Raw genomic sequence first — 22,785 nt, 5'->3', positions numbered from 1 at the left:
CTCCTTGTTGAAGGTTTTCAGCTGCTGGATGAACTTCTTGAGGGAGAATGAGCCACATGCTTACCAGCCGATTGTGTGCAGTGACAGGGGAGAGGGGCCCTGAAGCTGTGTGGCCCCCAAGATCAGGGGCCATCAGCAGCTTTCACGGAGCTGGAATCCTTAAAATAACACCGTGAAAAATAATAAGACACTATTATATTTTCACAATGTAAGGTGTACCAAGATCTCTCCAAATCAGTCTTGATGAAGGTGAGGAGGTGTTAAATAATACGCCTTAATAGAACTTTATGTAAATGTCATAAATATGATCTATCTGTGTCAAAAACCTTGGCAACGATGTCCAATTAGTTTCTGTGTTAATTCAGTGTTTTGGTTCTCAAGACGAATATCCAATCAGAAAGCAGAATGAGCACTGGACCCTGGAGCACCCTCTCTGAGCGACACTGCCAGTGTCAAAGGTCAAACTCCAGTGTGTTTAAAGCTCTGTGTCCTCTCTCTGATCAGAGGTCATGACCTTGATCCCAGCTTCATCTGCACCAATCATGAATCAGAGCGAGTTTGGCCTCTGCAGCTCATTGAGACAGGATGTCCTGAAGACAGACCAGGACAAACTCTGATGTGTCTCTGCAGCTCAGTGAGACAGGATGTCCTGAACACAGACCAGGACAAACTCTGATGTGTCTCTGCAGCTCAGTGAGACAGGTCGTGGTCAGTATTGTGGTCAGTATTGTAGTCAGTATTGTGGTCAGTATTGTGGTCAGTATTGTGATCAGTATTGTGGTCAGTATTGTGGTTAGTATTGTGGTCAGTATTGTGATCAGTATTGTAGTCAGTATTGTGGTCAGTATTGTGGTCAGTATTGTGATCAGTATTGTGGTCAGTATTGTGGTTAGTATTGTAGTCAGTATTGTGGTCAGTATTGTGGTTAGTATTGTGGTTAGTATTGTAGTCAGTATTGTGGTCAGTATTGTGGTTAGTATTGTAGTCAGTATTGTGGTCAGTATTGTGGTCAGTATTTTGATCAGTATTGTGGTCAGTATTGTAGTCAGTATTGTGGTCAGTATTGTGGTCAGTATTGTGATCAGTATTGTGGTCAGTATTGTGGTTAGTATTGAAGTCAGTATTGTGGTCAGTATTGTGGTTAGTATTGTAGTCAGTATTGTGGTCAGTATTGTGGTTAGTATTGTAGTCAGTATTGTGGTCAGTATTGTGATCAGTATTGTGGTCGGTATTGTGGTCAGTATTGTGGTTAGTATTGTAGTCAGTATTGTGGTCAGTATTGTGGTCAGTATTGTGATCAGTATTGTGGTCAGTATTGTAGTCAGTATTGTGGTCAGTATTGTGGTCAGTATTGTGGTCAGTATTGTGGTCAGTATTTTAGTCAGTATTGTGGTCAGTATTGTGGTCAGTTTGCTGGGGAGAGGAGGAAGCTGGGACACAGCCAGACAGACCAGGTTTTAGATCTTTGGGACTGTTTTATTAAGTCTAATTAGATCAATAATAATAATAAGTTTTAGAGTTGTTGTTGTTGTTGTTGTTGTTGTTGTTTTTGTTGTTGTTGTTACATTTTCTTCTCAGAACTTGTTGGTTTGATTAGAATAAAAAGGGAACAGAAAACATAACAAGCGTTATGTCCAAGTTTGAGCTGGTGCAAGTCTTAAAATGGTGTTTGACATTGTGAAGTATGTTATATTTGTCCACTTTCTTTCTCATGAGACATTCCCTGAGGTTCTTAAAGTCTGTTCTGAAAGGGCAGAGGACTTTCATTTTGACACTACGTCCCACTTGTGTTTCCCACACTCTGGGGACACAGACAAATGTGAGCAAAATGTCATTAGAGCCGAAGCTGATGTACAATGTCAAAGCGTTTGTACTAAAGGCGATGCTGCTGGTCACTGCTGGTCACTGCTTCACTGAGAAGAACTGATACATCTTCAGCTTCATAAATCTGGGCTCTTAATATTGCACAGAATAAACATGACGAGAGTGTTCAAAGTCATGAGACACTAATAACCTTTCATGAATAATTTTGACATTCAAATTGAATTCATAAAGTCATTATTTTATTTATGTTGCCATGACAGACAGTAATTGGGATTATACTCTTCCTCACAACGGTGTGTAGTTCTGAAAGTGTACAGGAGGAGGAGCACCTGAGCGCAGCTGCTTGACTCGTCCGTTGCTGCTGATGTCCACAGGCAGGAAGTCTTTGAACCAGTGAATCTCGGGGTCCGGGGCCCCACTGGCAGCACACAGCAGTGTGGCGGTGCGTGTGCGCTCCACCACCTTTAGCTGAGGGCCCATATCGATCATGGGAAATCCGTGAGGAATCTGATCCTCTGCAAAAAGTTGGAATGTTAGAAATTAATCAATGTCGTTTTATCAATTTTTTGTTTTTCAGACCTGTGTTTTTTAACTTACAATTCTTGTCTGAGACTGTAATTATGATCACTGTTGGGTGGAACTTAGAGTTACTCATTCTTGGTGACTGTAATATACTACACTTTTAAGGAGCCACAACAATGCTCTGCAGCTAACAAAGTTATTCTGTCTGATATTTCCTTTCTAAGGTCTGGCAGCTGACCTGGTCCAGCAGCTGACCTGGTCCGGCAGCTGACCTGGTCCAGCAGCTGACCTCCAGCAGCTGACCTGGTCCAGCAGCTGACCTCCAGCAGCTGACCTGGTCCAGCAGCTGACCTCCAGCAGCTGACCTGGTCCGGCAGCTGACCTGGTCCGGCAGCTGACCTGGTCCAGCAGCTGACCTCCAGCAGCTGACCTGGTCCAGCAGCTGACCTCCAGCAGCTGACCTGGTCCAGCAGCTGACCTGGTCCGGCAGCTGACCTGGTCCAGCAGCTGACATCCAGCAGCTGACCTGGTCCAGTAGCTGACCTGGTCCGGCAGCTGACCTGGTCCAGCAGCTGACCTCCAGCAGCTGACCTGGTCCAGCAGCTGACCTCCAGCAGCTGACCTGGTCCAGCAGCTGACCTGGTCCAGCAGCTGACCTGGTCCAGCAGCTGACCTGCAGCAGCTCAGACAAACTAGACTATGTTTACAGAGCACTTCAGATATGTTCTTTGCTCAAGAAAATGCTCCTCAACTACTCTTGTCCCGGCAGCATGGGACGTTTAGAGACACTAAATCATTTTGCGTTAGCGCCTAAACATACATAACAGTTTTTTACATTAAGATTAGATAAATAGATTGATAGATCTTCATGTGACCAAAATGTCAACAATGCACCAATTCCGTGGGCAATTTGAAAAAGTGTTTTTAGTCTGTGTAGAATTATTTTCTCTGGCGGTCGGCAGCCCTGAGTTCATAATACAACTGGCAGAAGGATCACGTGGCATGGCGGTGCTCAGGTCCTTTTGACAGCATGTAATCATTGTGACTGACCTTCCAGCACAGTGAGCTTGGCGCTGGCGTTGGCCCCGCCCACACTGTTGGTGGAGGTGCATTCATACGTTGCTTCATCGCGGTGAGAGCGGAGAGGCTGGATCCGCAGGACTGAGCCCGACCCATCGTCAAAATCTATCACCTGATCAAAAACAACAGTTATAACAAGTCTACATCTTCAAGTCACTGGGAGCATTACATTTAAGCCTTTTTGTTACTGTTTTTTGGGAAAAGGGTTGGACTTCATGCAGGGCCGGTTACCATGTGACCCACCATGGTGCCCCAGACTCTGTTGTTGGAGGACATGGGTTTAGTGCAGGGCTATTCGGCCCATGGGCCAAATCCAGCCCACTAAACAATACGGGGCGGCCTATCTTGGTAAGATTGGCCATGGGCCGGACCACATCCACTGAAACAGATTTTATAATGACATTTATATTTAAGAGCTTATAGTTCAGATTCTGTGGTCTGGTCCTGGTTCTGAAAAATGATTTGTCATTAGCTGCAGATGATGGACGTCTCAATCCTGGTTCTGACCTCAGCTTTTCACACCATCGACCACAACGTTCTACTGCAGAGGTTAGAATGTGATGTAGGTGTCATAGGCCCCGCCCTCAGAGGCCCCGCCCTCAGCTGCTTTACATCCTATTTATCTGATAGGTACCAGTGTGTTCATGTAAACCAGAGCTCAGGATGCTGGGACATTGCCAAGTCCTGATGAATGTTGTTTAATCTTTTCCTGTCGCCCCTCGACTGCTGTTGTAATTTTGGGCGGTACTAAAATAAATTGAATTTAATTGGATTGAATTGAGATAGGTGATGGGTCAGACAAAGATCGGTTCAGAAGCCCCCTATGATGAGTAAAAGAACAAGGCCGTTTATGTCGCCGGGATCGGCGTCACCGGGGCCCCATCCTGGAGCCAGGCCTGGGATGGGTGCTCGATGGCGAGCGCCTGGTGGCCGGGTCTTACCCCACGGGGCCCGGCCGGGCACAGCCCGAAAGAGCGACGTGGTGCCGTCCTCCCGTGGACCCACCACCATCCATAAGGGGCCGGTGCAAAGAGATCTGGGCGGCAGTCAACGGCAGGGGCCTTGGCAACCAGATCTCCAGACACAGAGACTAACTCTGGGGACATGGAACGTCACCTCGCTGGGGGAGGAGCCTGAGCTTGTGCGGGAGGTTGAGCGATATCGGCTAGATATAGTCGGCCTCCTCACCTCCACGCAAAGTTTGGGTTCTGGAACCATCTCCTCGAGAGGGGCTGGACGCTCCACTTCTCTGGTGTTGTCCGCGGGGAGAGGCGGGGCTGGTGTGGGCTTATAGCCCCTCAGCTCAGCCGCCACGTGTTGGAGTTCACCCCGGTGGAGGAGAGGGTCGCGTCCCTTCGCCTTCGGGTGGGGACAGGTCTCTCACTGTTGTGGCAGCCTACGGGCCGAACAGGAGTGCTGAGTACCCGGCCTTCTTGGAGTCCTTGGGAGGAGTACTGGAAAGTGCACTGACCGGAGACTCCGTTGTTCTACTGGGGGACTTCAACGCCCACGTGGGCAATGACAGTGACACCTGGAGAGGGGTGATCGGGAAGAACGGCTTCCCCGATTTGAACCCGAGCGGTGTTCAGTTACTGGACTTCTGTGCTAGCCACGGATTGTCCATAACGAACACCTTGTTCAAGCACAAGGGTGTCCATCAGTGCACATGGCACCAGGACACCCTAGGCCGGAGGTCAATGATCGTGTCATCTGACCTCCGGCCGCGTGTCTTGGACACTCGGGTGAAAAGGGGGGCAGAGTTGTCAACCGATCACCACCTGGTGGTGAGTTGGATCCGCTGGCGGAGGAGGAAGCCGGACAGACTTGGCAGACCCAAGCGCATTGTGAGGGTCTGTTGGGAACGTCTTGTGGAGCCCTCTGTCAGTAGGGTATTCAACTCACACCTCCGGGAGAGCTTCTCCCATATCCCGGGGGGGGGCTGGGGACATTGAGTCCGAGTGGACCATGTTCTCCACCTCCATTGTTGATGCGGCTGCTCGGAGCTGTGGTCGCAAGGTCTCCGGTGCCTGTTGTGACGGCAACACCCGAACCCGGTGGTGGACACCGGAAGTAAGGGTCAGACTGAAGAAGGAGGTCTATCAGGCCACTCTGGCTTGTAGGTCTCCTGAGGTCATTGACAAGTATCGGAAGGCCAAACGGGCCGCAGCTCGTGCTGTCGCAGAGGCAAAAACCCGGGGTTGGGAGGAGTTTGGGGAGGCCATGGAGGACTATCGGTCGGCCCCAAAGAAATTCTGGCAAACCGTCCGGCGCCTCAGGAGGGGGAAGCAGTGCCTCATCAACACCATTTACGGTGCGGGTGGAGACCTGCTGACCTCGACTGGGGGGGTCGTCGGACGGTGGAAGGAATACTTTGAGGACCTCCTTATTCCCACCGTCAAATCTTCCGAAGAGGAAGTAGAGACTGAGGACTCAGAGGCTGGCTCATCCATCACCCAAGCTGAAGTCACTGAGGTTGTTCGCAAACTCCTCGGTGGCTCCGGGAGTGGATGAGATCCGGAGGACCTAAAGTCTCTGGATGTTGTAGGACGGTCTTGGCTGACACGTCTCTGCAACATCGCGTGGCGGTCGGGGAACGTGCCTCTGGACTGGCAGACCGGGGTGGTGGTCCCTCTGTTCAAGAAGGAGGACCAGAGGGTGTGTTCCAACTACAGAGGGATCACACTCCTCAGCCTCCCAGGTAAGGTCTATTCCAAGGTACTGGAGAGGAGAATCCGACCGATAGTCAAACCTCGAATTCAGGAGGAGCAAAGTGTTTTTTGTCCCGGTCGTGGAACACTGGACCAGCTCTATACCCTCCATCGGGTGCTCGAGAGTTCATGGGAGTTTGCCCAACCAGTCCACATGTGCTTTGTTGATCTGAAGAAGGCTTTCGTGTCGTTTGGGGGGTGCTCCGGGAGTACGGGGTCCAGGGCCCTTTGCTCAGGGCTGTCCGGTCCCTGTATGACCGGAGCAGGAGCTGTGTTCGCATTGCCGGCAGTAAGACTGTTCCCAGTGCATGTTGGACTCCTCAGGGCTGCCCTTTGTCACCGGTTCTGTTCATCGTTTTTATGGACAGAATTTCTAGGCGCAGTCAGGGTTCGGAGGGTGTGGTCAGGGTTCGGAGGGTGTCCGGCTCGGGGTCTTGTTCACGAGTGAGGGAAGGATGGAGCGTGAGATTGACAGTTGGATCGGTGCAGCAGCTGCAGTGATGCAGTCGCTGCATCGACTGTTGTGGTGAAGAAGGAGCTGAGTTGAAAGACAAAGCTCTCGATTTACCGGTTGGTCTACGTTCTGACCTCACCTATAGTCATGAGCTTTGGGTAATGACCGAAAGACAAGATCGCGGATACAAGGGGTCGAAATGAGTTTCCTCTGCCGTGTGGCTGGGTGCTCCCTTAGAGATAAGGTGAGGAACTCGGCCACACGGGGGGAGCTCGGAGTAGAGCCGCTGCTCCTCCACGTCGAGAGGAGCCAGCTGAGGTGGCTCGGGCATCTGTTCCGGAGCCTCCTGGGCTCCTCCCTGGGGAGGTATTCCGGGCATGTCCCACCGGGAAGAGGCCCCGGGGACACGCTGGAGAGACTATGTATCTCGGCTGGCAGGGGAACGCCTCGGGATCCCCCCGGAGGAGTTAGAGGAAGTGTCTGGGGAGAAGGAACTCCGGGAGTCCCTGATTAGACTGCTGCCCCCGCGACCCGGCCCCGGATAAAGCGGTCGAAAATGGATGGATGGATGGAATTGAGATGCTTTATCGAGCAGATAGTCACAATGTCAGTGTAGAATCCAGTTCTACTGCTGTTTATTTGACCAGGAGCTCTCATTTAAAGCTCATATAAATCAAGCCTGTAAAACCTATTTCCATCTGTGTAATATGGCCAAAATCTGAAAAATCTTGCATAAAAGCAATGTAACGTCTAGATTAGACTGTAACTCCTGCTCGCAACGTGTCCTAAAAGCTCTATAAAAAGTTTTCAACTGGTTCAAAATGCATCAACATTATTACTAACAACAGAACTAAAAGAAGAGAGCACGAAATCATCATTTGACCCACCTAATCCCACGGAAGCAGAAGCAGGGATGTGGACAGGGAAGGCCCAGGTCTGGTAACACTTCGGGACCAAAAAAGACAGCAAAAAAGAAGCTGACGGCCCATTGGAAAACAGCCCCATCGCAAGCTAACAAAGCTAACGAGGCTAACATGGCGAGCAAATACGAGGCGGAAAACTACAGTTCTTCCCCGGCAGAGAAACAGCCTCCCACCGGCCCAGATGGAGACTCAGGCAGCTTCTCTGCATCGGAAAGGGGAGAGAATATAACTAATTATCAGTTATTGCTGAAGATGTCCGAAATACGACGTGAAATACAGCGTGAGATGGAGTCTCTTATAGCCTAGGTGAAGCTGCCATGGGCCCGGCCGTATCTGCTGCAGTATCTGCTGCAGCAGATGGAGGCGCAGTGGGCCAGATGGAGGCGCTGTGGGCCAAATGGAGGCGCTGTGGGCCAGAGTGACAACGCTGGAGTCAGAGAACAACCATATTAAAAATAAGATCCTGGATTTGGAGTCCAGATTAATTCGACCTAAACTAAGGCTTGTGGGCGTAGAAGAAGAAGAGGGAGGAAAGGACAGATTATTCTGAGCTCCTTGATGGCTCAGGAGTTGAAGTCCCTCCCATCACAGAAAGAGCACATCACCTGGGCAACCAAGACCTGCAGCTGATGAACCATGAGGCCTGAGAATGAGGTTTCTTAATGATTGTGTGAAGTGTTCAAGTTTAGTCTATAATAGACTGAACTATTAGAGTGTTTGGCAGAGTAATAGCGTGTCGTGTGTCATCAGGGTCAGAAGATGTGCAGGTTGTTTAGTAAGATCATGCGTTCTACAAGTGATAAAAGACAACACAGCATCCAATCACAATCAAGACACAGGCAATGACAATAATATTGGTGACAAACCGAAACAGTGCCCGCCCAAGGCCCAAAGATGCGGTATAACCAGGCAGACCACAAGGGGCAAAGGATGTGGTAGATGATTCTGGCTAGACATGAGTTGACTCATTTTCATCATTTGTGGTTCTTAAAATTGTGGAACCATTTGATGGGGACCATATTGCATTCCCGTCTGGGACAGTTTTGTGCCCAATGTCTGGTCCCAAAGCAGTTTAAGCTTTGATTAGGAGCCACATTGGACCTGTTTTGTCCTCTTCCATCAGAGAATGTGATACGTCCACATCTTTGATGATAGATGGCTGTGGCCAGTGATGCCACCTGTGGTTGTGCCATAGTGGGTTCTACATGTGTCATGACCATTTTAACAGCTGTAGAAAACTGTTGGGAACTGTCCGACACACACACACACAGACACAGACACACACACACACACACACAGACACACACACACACACAGACACACACACACACACAGACACACACACAGACACAGACACACACACAGACACAGACACACACACACACTCTCACACACACACACACACACACACACACACACACACACACACACACACACACAAACACACACAGACACACACACTGTTTACCTCAAAACGCTGGGAACTGACTTTCTTGCCCTTCTTCATCCAGGTGATTCGTGGCTTTGGGTCACCTGACACCCGGCACACAAATGAAGCCACGCCTCCAGAGATCCCCGTCTGGTCCTGGGGAGCCTGGCTGAAGCTGGGAGAACCTGCAGGAGGTGGAGAACCTGCAGGAGGTGGGGAGAGGCACAGCTGAGTTTAGGAGGCAGACTTTTTTACCGTTACTTTACAAAACATTTTAGTATTTGGAACTGACCAGAAATAGCTTTTTTTCATATGTGCGAGTTATTTAACATTTTGCTGAAACAGCTGAAGACAACTATGATGTACTTTTAACTCTAAACTGTTCTGAACCTGTATAGCAAAAATGAAAGAGAACATTCCTTTCAGAACCACAGCAAGAGGGCGTGGCTGCTCCATAGTGTTTGGTACTCACTGTGGGCAGCAGCGGTCAGCAGCAGCAGCAGCAGCAGTCCTGTCTGGACCAGACACTCTCTGTGACCCATGATGCACTGGGAGTGACCGCCGCACGCTCTCACCCAGGTTCACCTGCAACACCATGATCACCACAAGAACATGGACTGTCACATAAAACCTGAAGTGATGTTCTTCAGCCACAATAAAAGGCTCAAGATGGAACATCTTTATTAAACTGGATTTATATATATAATATAATATATATATATATATATATATATATATATATATATATATATATATATATATATATATATATATTATTATTATATTATTATTATATGTATAGTTCCTTTCAAGACACTTAGACACTTGACACTGCATTATGTATGAACTCCTTGGAGGTGGTAAGTTACTACTGTAGCCACAGCTGCCCTGGGGCAGACTGACGGAACTGAGGCCGTCAATCTAGCGTCTAGGGTCTAGTGTCTAGCGTCTTGCGTCTAGGGTCTAGGGTCTAGCCTCTAGCGTCTAGCGTCTAGCGTCTAGGGTCTAGCATCTAGCGTCTAGGGTCTAGGGTCTAGCGTCTAGCGTCTAGCGTCTAGCGTCTAGGGTCTAGGGTCTAGCGTCTAGCGTCTAGCGTCTAGCGTCTAGGGTCCGTCTAGCGCCTAGCGTCTAGGGTCTAGGGTCTAGGGTCTAGCGTCTAGCGTCTAGCGTCTAGCGTCTAGCGTCTAGGGTCTAGGGTCTAGGGTCTAGGGTCTAGGGTCTAGCGTCTAGCGTCTAGCGTCTAGGGTCTAGGGTCTAGCGTCTAGCGTCTAGGGTCTTGGGTCTAGGGTCTAGGGTCTAGGGTCTAGGGTCTAGTGTCATAGTGGCTCCTGGTGCACTCTCCATCCAAGCGCTTCTGAGTGAAAGTTAAGTTTAGTATTTAATGACTCAAATCTTCATTGGTTAAAACATGAGCTACAGTAACATCATAGACAAGCAGACTCTGTCCTCAGACCCTCCCTCTGTCCTCAGACCTTCCCTCTGTCCTCAGACCCTCCCTCTGCCCTCAGACACTCCCTCTGTCCTCAGACCTTCCCTCTGTCCTCAGACCCTCCCTCTGTCCTTAGACCCTCCCTCTGTCCTCAGACCCTCCCTCTGTCCTCAGACCCTCCCTCTGTCCTCAGACCCTCCCTCTGTCCTCAGACCCTCCTTCTGTCTGTCCTTAGACCCTCCTTCCGTCCTTAGACCCTCCTTCTGTCCTTAGACCCTCCTTCTGTCCTTAGACCCTCCTTCTGTCCTTAGACCCTCCTTCTGTCGTCAGACCCTCCTTCTGTCCTCAGACCCTCCTTCCGTCCTTAGATCCTCCTTCTGTCCTCAGACCCTCCTTCTGTCCTTAGACCCTCCTTTCGTCCTTAGACCCTCCTTCTGTCCTTAGACCCTCCTTTCGTCCTTAGACCCTCCTTCTGTCCTTAGACCCTCCTTCCGTCCTTAGACCCTCCTTCCGTCCGTAGACCCTCCCTCTGTCCTTAGACCCTCCCTCTGTCCTCAGACCCTCCCTCTGTCCTCAGACCCTCCCTCTGTCCTCAGACCCTCCCTCTGTCCTCAGACCCTCCTTCTGTCTGTCCTTAGACCCTCCTTCCGTCCTTAGACCCTCCTTCTGTCCTTAGACCCTCCTTCTGTCGTCAGACCCTCCTTCTGTCCTCAGACCCTCCTTCCGTCCTTAGACCCTCCTTCTGTCCTCAGACCCTCCTTCTGTCCTTAGACCCTCCTTTCGTCCTCAGACCCTCCTTCTGTCCTTAGACCCTCCTTCTGTCCTTAGACCCTCCTTCTGTCCTTAGACCATCCTTCTGTCCTCAGACCCTCCCTCTGTCCTCAGACCTTCCCTCTGTCCTCAGACCCTCCCTCTGTCCTCAGACCCTCCTTCTGTCCTCAGACCTTCCCTCTGTCCTCAGACACTCCCTCTGTCCTCAGACCTTCCCTCTGTCCTCGGACCCTCCCTCTGTCCTGAGACCCTCCCTCTGTCCTTAGACCCTCCTTCTGTCCTCAGACCTTCCCTCTGTCCTCAGACACTCCCTCTGTCCTCAGACCTTCCCTCTGTCCTCAGACCCTCCCTCTGTCCTTAGACCCTCCCTCTGTCCTCAGACCCTCCCTCTGTCCTCAGACCCTCCCTCTGTCCTCAGACCCTCCTTCTGTCCTTAGACCATCCTTCTGTCCTCAGACCCTCCTTCTGTCCTCAGACACTCCCTCTGTCCTCAGACCTTCCCTCTGCCCTCAGACCCTCCCTCTGTCCTTAGACCCTCCCTCTGTCCTCAGACCCTCCCTCTGTCCTCAGACCCTCCCTCTGTCCTCAGACCCTCCTTCTGTCTGTCCTTAGACCCTCCTTCCGTCCTTAGACCCTCCTTCTGTCCTTAGACCCTCCTTCTGTCCTTAGACCCTCCTTCTGTCGTCAGACCCTCCTTCTGTCCTCAGACCCTCCTTCCGTCCTTAGACCCTCCTTCTGTCCTCAGACCCTCCTTCTGTCCTTAGACCCTCCTTTCGTCCTTAGACCCTCCTTCTGTCCTTAGACCCTCCTTCTGTCCTTAGACCCTCCTTCTGTCCTTAGACCATCCTTCTGTCCTCAGACCCTCCCTCTGTCCTCAGACCTTCCCTCTGTCCTCAGACCCTCCCTCTGTCCTCAGACCCTCCTTCTGTCCTCAGACCTTCCCTCTGTCCTCAGACACTCCCTCTGTCCTCAGACCTTCCCTCTGTCCTCGGACCCTCCCTCTGTCCTGAGACCCTCCCTCTGTCCTTAGACCCTCCTTCTGTCCTCAGACCTTCCCTCTGTCCTCAGACACTCCCTCTGTCCTCAGACCTTCCCTCTGTCCTCAGACCCTCCCTCTGTCCTTAGACCCTCCCTCTGTCCTCAGACCCTCCCTCTGTCCTCAGACCCTCCCTCTGTCCTCAGACCCTCCTTCTGTCCTTAGACCATCCTTCTGTCCTCAGACCCTCCTTCTGTCCTCAGACCTTCCCTCTGTCCTCAGACACTCCCTCTGTCCTCAGACCTTCCCTCTGCCCTCAGACCCTCCCTCTGTCCTTAGACCCTCCCTCTGTCCTCAGACCCTCCCTCTGTCCTCAGACCCTCCCTCTGTCCTCAGACCCTCCTTCTGTCTGTCCTTAGACCCTCCTTCCGTCCTTAGACCCTCCTTCTGTCCTTAGACCCTCCTTCTGTCCTTAGACCCTCCTTCTGTCGTCAGACCCTCCTTCTGTCCTCAGACCCTCCTTCCGTCCTTAGACCCTCCTTCTGTCCTCAGACCCTCCTTCTGTCCTTAGACCCTCCTTTCGTCCTTAGACCCTCCTTCTGTCCTCAGACCTTCCCTCTGTCCTCAGACACTCCCTCTGTCCTCAGACCTTCCCTCTGTCCTCAGACCCTCCCTCTGTCCTTAGACCCTCCCTCTGTCCTCAGACCCTCCCTCTGTCCTCAGACCCTCCCTCTGTCCTCAGACCCTCCCTCTGTCCTCAGACCCTCCTTCTGTCTGTCCTTAGACCCTCCTTCCGTCCTTAGACCCTCCTTCTGTCCTTAGACCCTCCTTCTGTCCTTAGACCCTCCTTCTGTCCTTAGACCCTCCTTCTGTCGTCAGACCCTCCTTCTGTCCTCAGACCCTCCTTCCGTCCTTAGATCCTCCTTCTGTCCTCAGACCCTCCTTCTGTCCTTAGACCCTCCTTTCGTCCTTAGACCCTCCTTCTGTCCTTAGACCCTCCTTTCGTCCTTAGACCCTCCTTCTGTCCTTAGACCCTCCTTCCGTCCTTAGACCCTCCTTCCGTCCGTAGACCCTCCCTCTGTCCTTAGACCCTCCTTCTCCAGACGGAAAAATATATTATTATTTTAACAGTTGAAAAAAGAACCAGAGTGAAGGAGAGATGCTCCTGGACAGAGGGGTCTGACCTCATGTCGTGTAGGACCGGTCATCAGGCAGATGAAGAACATTCAATATTCTCATAATCAAATGTTGGAGTTAATTCCATTTGAAAAAAGGATAAAGGGCGCAGGTGAAGAACTTCTATCTGCTTTTCAACATATAAGGGGAGGGGCTGTAGTCCACTTAAGACATTCTTGTCCAGGATTAGTTGAGTAAATGTGGGAGAAGTGTTGTGCTGGCAGAAGATCTCAAAACTATGAAATATCTCTATAATCTGACCAGCGATCTCACTCAAACTGCTCTGAGAACACCACAAAATAACAGGAGTTCAACTAATAAACAGTGTATTTATCTGTTTACTTCTCCTGGGTCTGTTCATTGCTGTCACATGTTTTTCTCCTCCTTCCACTCCTCTCTGGACACTGCTGATGCTTACCTATCGATCCAGACGCTCCTCATCTGGTGGACCGCTCTGTCCTCTAGATGACCGTCTCTATATCTGCCTGAACCTCCCTCTGAAGTCTGTGGAGGAGGATCTCTCCTTCATGTGGCTCTACAGAGGGTTCCACTTTCTCCCAAAGGGTTTTCTAGTTTTTTCAATTCAATAAAAAAAATGTTGTAACGCCCAAAATCACAACAGCAGGGGGGGGCTGATTCACTGGCTAAACATTCCCTTAGGCGGCCATCAATTGATGTGGCGGTTGAGTTAAGCAAATCTGAAATCAAGCCCATTATCAAGAGTCACGTGTTCGGCCTTTGGCAGGAGGAGTCGTTGTGATACTGGACGGCGTCTCTATCACATACAGGGTGGTGTGGGTCCTTGCGGGTCCATGGGCAGGAACGCGCGGGAGGAAAGGGCCTTTGCTCACATGAGGATGGGCCATACTGGACTCAATTGGTCACTGAGTAAGACATTCAAACATGTGACCGGTCTGTGTGGTCACTGTCGGGTGCCAGAGACTGTGGAGCACGAGCTGATTCACTGTGAGGCTGATGAAAGAGAAAGGACCGGCTCGGCCTTGTGGTTTCAGAATAATGGGCGGGAGTTCAATCTGCGGAACGTTCTTGCTCCAGTCACAGGGTTTGTGTGAGGCTGTAGTACTTACTTATATAGCACAGGGTTTGTGTGAGGCTGTAGTACTTACTTATGTAGCACAGGGTTTGTGTGAGGCTGTAGTACTTACTTATATAGCACAGGTTTTGTGTGAGGCTGTAGTACTTACTTATGTAGCACAGGGTTTGTGTGAGGCTGTAGTACTTACTTAGTCAGTTATAGAGTTGGGGTGTGTTGGAGCCTGAGCCGAGGACGAGGAGCAAGAGGATGTTCTAACGCGCTTTGAACTCATGGGCTTAGACACACTACAGTGATGGAAGAAGAACTGCTAAAGGGTACAACAACAACAACAACAACAACAACAACAACAACAACAACAACAACAACAACAACAACAACAATAACAACTCCGCTGCAGCCCTTCCCCTCCGCTGCAGCCCCACCCCCTCATGTCCTGCACAGACATATGGTCATGACTCATGTCCGCTCCATGTGGATTTGCACTGGAATAATCTTGGGAAAGATTCTTGTTGAAAGAATTTTTTTTGACTTTCAGTTATGACAGAATAAAAACACACTTTTGTTCCACTTTAAAAAATCACCCAAATAATCCCAAAACCACCTGGACACTTAGAGCTGACTCACTTTGCACCTGTAACTGTGTGTGGACCGGCCTCCTGCTGGTGCTAGAGGGCCTCCCGCTGGTGCCAGAGGGGCTCCCGCACCTATGTTAACCCCACCCACACATGGTAACCCCACCCACACATGTCAACCCCACCCACCTATGTTAACCTTACTCGTGAGGCACGTGACCAGATGCAGGAGGCATGTGACTAGATGGAGGAGGCACGTGACCAGATGCAGGAGGCATGTGACTAGATGCAGGAGGCATGTGACCAGATGCAGGAGGCATGTGGCCAATGGAGGAGGCATGTGACCAGATGGAGGAGGCATGTGACCAGATGGAGGAGGCATGTGATCAGATGCAGGAGGCATGTGACCAGATGGAGGAGGCATGTGACCAGATGCAGGAGGCATGTGACCAGATGCAGGAGGCACATGACCAGATGGAGGAGGCATGTGACTAGACAGAGGAGGCATGTGACCAGATGCAGGAGGCATGTGACCAGATGCAGGAGGCACGTGACCAGATGCAGGAGGTACGTGACCAGATGCAGGAGGCATGTGACCAGATGCAGGAGAAATGTGACCAGATGCAGGAGGCATGTGACCAGATGCAGGAGAAACGTGACCAGATGCAAGAGGCATGTGACAAGATGCAGGAGGCATGTGACCAGATGGAGGAGGCATGTGACCAGCTGCAGGAGGCATGTGACCAGATGCAGGAGGCACGTGACCAGATGGAGGAGGCATGTGACCAGATGCAGGAGGCACGTGACCAGGTGGAGGCAGGAGGCATGTGACCAGATGCAGGAGGCATGTGACCAGATGGAGGAGGCATGTGACCAGATGGAGGAGGCATGTGACCAGATGCAGGAGGCATGTGACCAGATGGAGGAGGCATGTGACCAGATGGAGGCAGGAGGCATGTGACCAGATGGAGGAGGCATGTGACCAGATGCAGGAGGCATGTGACCAGATGGAGGAGGCATGTGACCAGATGGAGGAGGCATGTGACCAGATGCAGGAGGCATGTGACCAGATGGAGGAGGCATGTGACCAGATGCAGGAGGCATGTGACCAGATGGAGGAGGCATGTGACCAGATGCAGGAGGCATGTGACTAGATGCAGGAGGCATGTGCCCAGATGCAGGAGGCATGTGACTAGATGCAGGAGGCATGTGACCAGATGCAGGAGGCATGTGACTAGATGCAGGAGGCATGTGACTAGATGCAGGAGGCATGTGACCAGATGCAGGAGGCACGTGACCAGATGCAGGAGGCATGTGACCAGATGCAGGAGAAACGTGACCAGATGCAAGAGGCATGTGACAAGATGCAGGAGGCATGTGACCAGATGGAGGAGGCATGTGACCAGATGCAGGAGGCATGTGACCAGATGCAGGAGGCACGTGACTAGACAGAGGAGGCATGTGACCAGATGCAGGAGGCATGTGACCAGATGCAGGAGGCACGTGACCAGATGCAGGAGGTACGTGACCAGATGCAGGAGGCATGTGACCAGATGCAGGAGAAATGTGACCAGATGCAGGAGGCATGTGACCAGATGCAGGAGAAACGTGACCAGATGCAAGAGGCATGTGACAAGATGCAGGAGGCATGTGACCAGATGGAGGAGGCATGTGACCAGATGCAGGAGGCATGTGACCAGATGCAGGAGGCACGTGACCAGATGGAGGAGGCATGTGACCAGATGTAGGAGGCACGTGACCAGGTGGAGGCAGGAGGCATGTGACCAGATGCAGGAGGCATGTGACCAGATGGAGGAGGCATGTGACCAGATGGAGGAGGCATGTGACCAGATGCAGGAGGCATGTGACCAGATGGAGGAGGCATGTGACCAGATGGAGGCAGGAGGCATGTGACCAGATGCAGGAGGCATGTGACTAGATGCAGGAGGCATGTGACTAGATGCAGGAGGCATGTGACCAGATGCAGGAGGCATGTGACTAGATGCAGGAGGCATGTGACTAGATGCAGGAGGCATGTGACCAGATGCAGGAGGCACGTGACCAGATGCAGGAGGCATGTGACCAGATGCAGGAGAAACGTGACCAGATGCAAGAGGCATGTGACAAGATGCAGGAGGCATGTGACCAGATGGAGGAGGCATGTGACCAGATGCAGGAGGCATGTGACCAGATGCAGGAGGCACGTGACTAGACAGAGGAGGCATGTGACCAGATGCAGGAGGCATGTGACCAGATGCAGGAGGCACGTGACCAGATGCAGGAGGTATGTGACCAGATGCAGGAGGCATGTGACCAGATGCAGGAGAAATGTGACCAGATGCAGGAGGCATGTGACCAGATGCAGGAGAAACGTGACCAGATGCAAGAGGCATGTGACAAGATGCAGGAGGCATGTGACCAGATGGAGGAGGCATGTGACCAGATGCAGGAGGCATGTGACCAGATGCAGGAGGCACGTGACCAGATGGAGGAGGCATGTGACCAGATGTAGGAGGCACATGACCAGGTGGAGGCAGGAGGCATGTGACCAGATGCAGGAGGCATGTGACCAGATGGAGGAGGCATGTGACCAGATGGAGGAGGCATGTGACCAGATGCAGGAGGCATGTGACCAGATGGAGGAGGCATGTGACCAGATGGAGGCAGGAGGCATGTGACCAGATGCAGGAGGCATGTGACTAGATGCAGGAGGCATGTGACTAGATGCAGGAGGCATGTGACCAGATGCAGGAGGCACGTGACCAGATGCAGGAGGCATGTGACCAGATGCAGGAGAAACGTGACCAGATGCAAGAGGCATGTGACCAGATGGAGGAGGCATGTGACCAGATGGAGGAGGCATGTGACCAGATGCAGGAGGCATGTGACCAGATGCAGGAGGCACGTGACCAGATGGAGGAGGCATGTGACCAGATGCAGGAGGCACGTGACCAGATGGAGGAGGCATGTGACCAGATGCAGGAGGCACGTGACCAGATGGAGGAGGCAGGTGACCAGATGCAGGAGGCATGTGATCAGATGGAGGAGGCATGTGACCAGATGGAGGCAGGAGGCATGTGACCAGATGGAGGAGGCATGTGACCAGATGCAGGAGGCATGTGACTAGATGCAGGAGGCATGTAACCAGATGCAGGAGGCATGTGACTAGATGCAGGAGGCATGTGACCAGATGCAGGAGGCATGTGACCAGATGGAGGAGGCATGTGACTAGATGGATGAGGCATGTGACCAGATGCAGGAGGCATGTGACCAGATGCAGGAGGCATGTGACTAGATGCAGGAGGCATGTGACCAGATGCAGGAGGCATGTGACCAGATGCAGGAGGCACGTGACCAGATGCAAGAGGTATGTGACAAGATGCAGGAGGCATGTGACCAGATGGAGGAGGCATGTGACCAGATGCATGAGGCACGTGACCAGGTGGAGGCAGGAGGCATGTGACCAGATGCAGGAGGCACGTGACCAGATGCAGGAGGCATGTGACCAGATGCAGGAGGCATGTGACTAGATGCAGGAGGCATGTGACCAGATGGAGGAGGCATGTGACCAGATGCAGGAGGCATGTGACTAGATGCAGGAGGCATGTGACCAGATGGAGGAGGCATGTGACCAGATGGAGGAGGCATGTGACCAGATGGAGGCCTGATCCAGCTCGGCCAAGAGACAATGTCTAGTTATTTTTATTTTTTTTATTTACAATACCTATATTTTGCAAAGGATCTGTAGTGTTTTGAAAACCGTGCTGAAGCAATCCAAAAAAACTGTAACACACCTCCAGGAGCACAGAGGTGGGGGTGTGGCAGTAATTCCTTCAGCGCCTTGTTAGACAGCATTGGTTTCACTCAGAATGTAAATAAAGCGACTCACACTCATAAGCACACTCTGGATCTTGTCCTAACGTATGGAATAGAGATTAGTGACCTCATTGTCTCCCTCGAAACCCTATATTGTCAGATCATTTCATAATTACCTTTCAGTTTATTCTTAAAGATCATCCAGCCACAGAATAAAGTTATAATGAAAAGGACAATATCAAAGTTCAAATAAATAATAGTCAATATTCAGTGACATGTCATGTGATCATGTCATGTGATCATGTCATCATGTCATGTGATCCTGCTGAGAACAGCTTTAGTCCAGGGGAAGTGACCGATCTGACCACTTGACCATGAATTCTGTCTGCACTTGATGTTGCAGCACCTTTAAAACAGAAGGTCATTAGGCCAAAGCGCCTCCTCCTGGTACAACCAAGAACTGCACTCACATAAACAGAGTTAGAACATGATAAAGACCCTTTGGCCCCTCCCACACAGAAGAATCCCTAAAAGCTCCTGTCCTATCAGCAGCTCTGTGTGAGGCCCAAACCAGATACTATTCACATCTAATAGAAGTCAACAAAAGTACTGTAACACTAAATTTCTTTTCAGAGCTGTAGCCATGGTAACAAACTGTCACAGCGCAGTAGAGCCCTCACTCCCAGCTTCTCTCAGCTCTGATGATTTCCTCCTATTTTTTAACAATAAAATAAAAACAATCAGAGATAAATGAGATGAAATTAGCCCCACTATTCACCCTGAACAAGCCCAAGCTGTAAATCTAACGTCCCAGATAAATCCACCTGTAAATTTAGAAATGTTCAGCTGTTGATCAAGAGAGAGAACTTCAGCCCTTATGTCCTCTAAAAGCTCAACTTGTGTCCTAGACCCCATTCCAAGCTCCTCAAAGACATTCTCCCCCTAATTATAGACTCTATTCTTAATATAATAAATACTTCACTCGAAAGTGTTTATGTTCCACATCCTTCAAACATGCAGAGCCCACCACAGCAGGGTTCAGAGCCCACCACAGCAGGGTTCAGAGCCCACCACAGCAGAGTTCAGAGCCCACCACAGCAGGGTTCAGAGCCCACCACAGCAGGGTTCAGAGCCCACCACTGCAGACGATGGACTGGTCTCAATCCTTGTTCTGACCTCAGCGTTTGACACCATCGACCACAACCTTCTACTGCAGAGGTCAGAATGTGATGTAGGCATCAGAGGCCCCGCCCTCAGCTGCTTTACATCCTATTTATCTGATAGGTACCAGTTTGTTCATGTAAACCAGTGCTCCTTACGGTGTGCCACAGGGATCAGTACTGGGTCCAGTTCTGTTTCCTCTTTACATGCTGCCGTTAGGTCACATGATCAGGTCACATGGCATTAACTTCCACTGCTCTGCAGACGACAGTCAGCTGTATTTATCAATGAACCTGATCAGAGCGATCAAGTAGACAGACATAGTGCTTGTGTGAAGGAGATAAAAACCTGGAGGACACTTAACTACCTGCTTCTTAACCCTGAACAAACCCAGGTCATTGTGCTGGAGGTCATTGTGCTGGAGGTCATTGTGCTGGAGGTCATTGTGCTGGAGGTCATTGTGTTGGAGGTCATTGTGCTGGAGGTCATTGTGCTGGAGGTCATTGTGCTGGTCCTAAACATGTACGAGACGCCCTATCTGAGCAGATAGTCACACTGGACAATGTCAGTGAAGCCTCCAGTTCTACTGTAAGAAACCTCAGAGTCTTATTGGACCAGGAGCTCTCATTTAAAGCTCATATAAATCAAGTCTGTAAAACAGACTATTTCCATCTGCGTAATATAGATAAAATCAAAAGAATCCGGCCTAAAAGTGAAGCTGAAAAATGTCTCCTGCATTTGTAACGTCTAGATTAGACTGTAACTCCTGCTCACAGCAGGTCCTAAAAGCTCCATAAAATGCTTTAACTGGTTCAAAATGCAGCAGCAAGATTACTAACAGAGGTGGAGAGGATCATAAAAGGCATGAGGCAATCCACTTGTTTGCTGGATCCTCTCCCCACAGCACTGTTCAAATGTCACATCACAGCCATCAGTCCATTAACCACAGCAATAATGAACCAGTCATTACACTGTGGTCAGGTTCCTCCAGCCCTCAGAACTGCAGTCATTACACTGTGGTCAGGTTCCTCCAGCCCTCAGAACTGCAGTCATTACACTGTGGTCAGGTTCCTCCAGCCTCAGAACTGCAGTCATTACACTGTGGTCAGGTTCTTCCAGCCCTCAGAACTGCAGTCATTACACTGTGGTCAGGTTCCTCCAGCCTCAGAACTGCAGTCATTACACTGTTGTCAGGTTCCTCCAGCCCTCAGAACTGCAGTCACTACACTGTGGTCAGGTTCCTCCAGCCCTCAGAACTGCAGTCATTACACTGTGGTCAGGTTCCTCCAGCCCTCAGAACTGCAGTCACTACACTGTGGTCAGGTTCCTCCAGCCCTCAGAACTGCAGTCACTACACTGTGGTCAGGTTCCTCCAGCCCTCAGAACTGCAGTCATCACACTGTGGTCAGGTTCCTCCAGCCCTCAGAACTGCAGTCATCACACTGTGGTCAGGGTCCTCCAGCCCTCAGAACTGCAGTCATTACACTGTGGTCAGGTTCCTCCAGCCCTCAGAACTGCAGTCATTACACTGTGGTCAGGTTCCTCCAGCCCTCAGAACTGCAGTCACTACACTGTGGTCAGGTTCCTCCAGCCCTCAGAACTGCAGTCATTACACTGTGGTCAGGTTCCTCCAGCCCTCAGAACTGCAGTCATTACACTGTGGTCAGGTTCTTCCAGCCCTCAGAACTGCAGTCATTACACTGTGGTCAGGTTCCTCCAGCCCTCAGAACTGCAGTCATTACACTGTGGTCAGGTTCCTCCAGCCCTCAGAACTGCAGTCACTACACTGTGGTTAGGTTCCTCCAGCCCTCAGAACTGCAGTCATTACACTGTGGTCAGGTTCCTCCAGCCCTCAGAACTGCAGTCATTACACTGTGGTCAGGTTCCTCCAGCCCTCAGAACTGCAGTCACTACACTGTGGTCAGGTTCCTCCAGCCCTCAGAACTGCAGTCATTACACTGTGGTCAGGTTCCTCCAGCCCTCAGAACTGCAGTCATTACACTGTGGTCAGGTTCCTCCAGCCCTCAGAACTGCAGTCATTCGCCCCCATCTCAAAAAGCCCTCACTTGACCCTGAAATTCTGGCCCACTACAGACCCATTTCAAACCTGCTGTTCCTTTCCAAAGTCCTGGGAAAAGTTATAGCAGCCCAACTCCACAGTCATCTTCACGTCCATAAACTCTATGAAAAATTTCAATCCAGTTTCCGATCAGCTAACAGTCACAGCCCTGGTCCGCGTCATGAACGACCTGCTGATCACTGAGGCCCGGGGTTCACCATCACTCCTCCTATTATTGGATTTATCATCTGACACCGTGGACCACACCATCCGACTCCACCGTCTCCGGTCAATACTTGGACCACACTCAACTGGTTCCGGTCATATCTCACGGGCAGGACAGAGTTTGTGACCCTAGGACAGTTCAAGTCATTACCACATACAGTGAGCTGCGGGGTGCCTCAAGGGCCGGTCCTCGGGCCGACCCTCTTCACCATCTACATAAGATAAGATAAGATAATCCTTTATTGTCCCACATGGGGAAATTTCATTGGTGCAACGCAGGTAGATACAGAGGTAGATACAGAAGAAAAGAACAGATCACTTATAGGAAGTTTGAAAAACACTTTCAGTAGAAGATCTCCTATAAACAAAAACTCCCATAGACAAATAAATAAATAAATACATAAATACCATTGCATGTGATCACGACAGTAACTGCACATGAATGTATGTGTCATGACGGCACATGGATTGCACATGAATTTCATAGTAATTGCACATGAATCACAACAGTAATTGCATATATGATGGAATTGCACATGGTTAGGTCAGTATTGAGAGTGTTCAGGACTAACAGTGTTTGTTATAAAGTCTGACAGCAGCAGG

General features: G+C 50.7%; 1 protein-coding gene across 1 annotated transcript in view; it reads right to left on the bottom strand.

The window, feature by feature from the left end:
• LOC140354346 (receptor-type tyrosine-protein phosphatase F-like) overlaps nt 1-9,482 on the bottom strand; it is a 65,126-nt gene extending 55,644 nt beyond the window's left edge. The window contains exons 1-4 of the mRNA XM_072439318.1: nt 9,413-9,482; nt 8,980-9,143; nt 3,397-3,538; nt 2,154-2,339 (exon numbers count right to left, since the gene is read on the bottom strand). Coding sequence (XP_072295419.1) covers nt 2,154-2,339; nt 3,397-3,538; nt 8,980-9,143; nt 9,413-9,482 — 562 coding nt within the window. The remainder of the gene's footprint in view (nt 1-2,153; nt 2,340-3,396; nt 3,539-8,979; nt 9,144-9,412) is intronic.
• Between the last annotated feature and the right edge of the window lie 13,303 nt (nt 9,483-22,785).

Source organism: Eucyclogobius newberryi, unplaced genomic scaffold (assembly GCF_026437365.1).
Source record: "Eucyclogobius newberryi isolate DKJ021-1_F unplaced genomic scaffold, fEucNew1.0.hap1 SCAF_9, whole genome shotgun sequence".
Taxonomy (NCBI): domain Eukaryota; kingdom Metazoa; phylum Chordata; class Actinopteri; order Gobiiformes; family Gobiidae; genus Eucyclogobius; species Eucyclogobius newberryi.
This window is presented reverse-complemented; position numbering and strand designations above follow the sequence as displayed.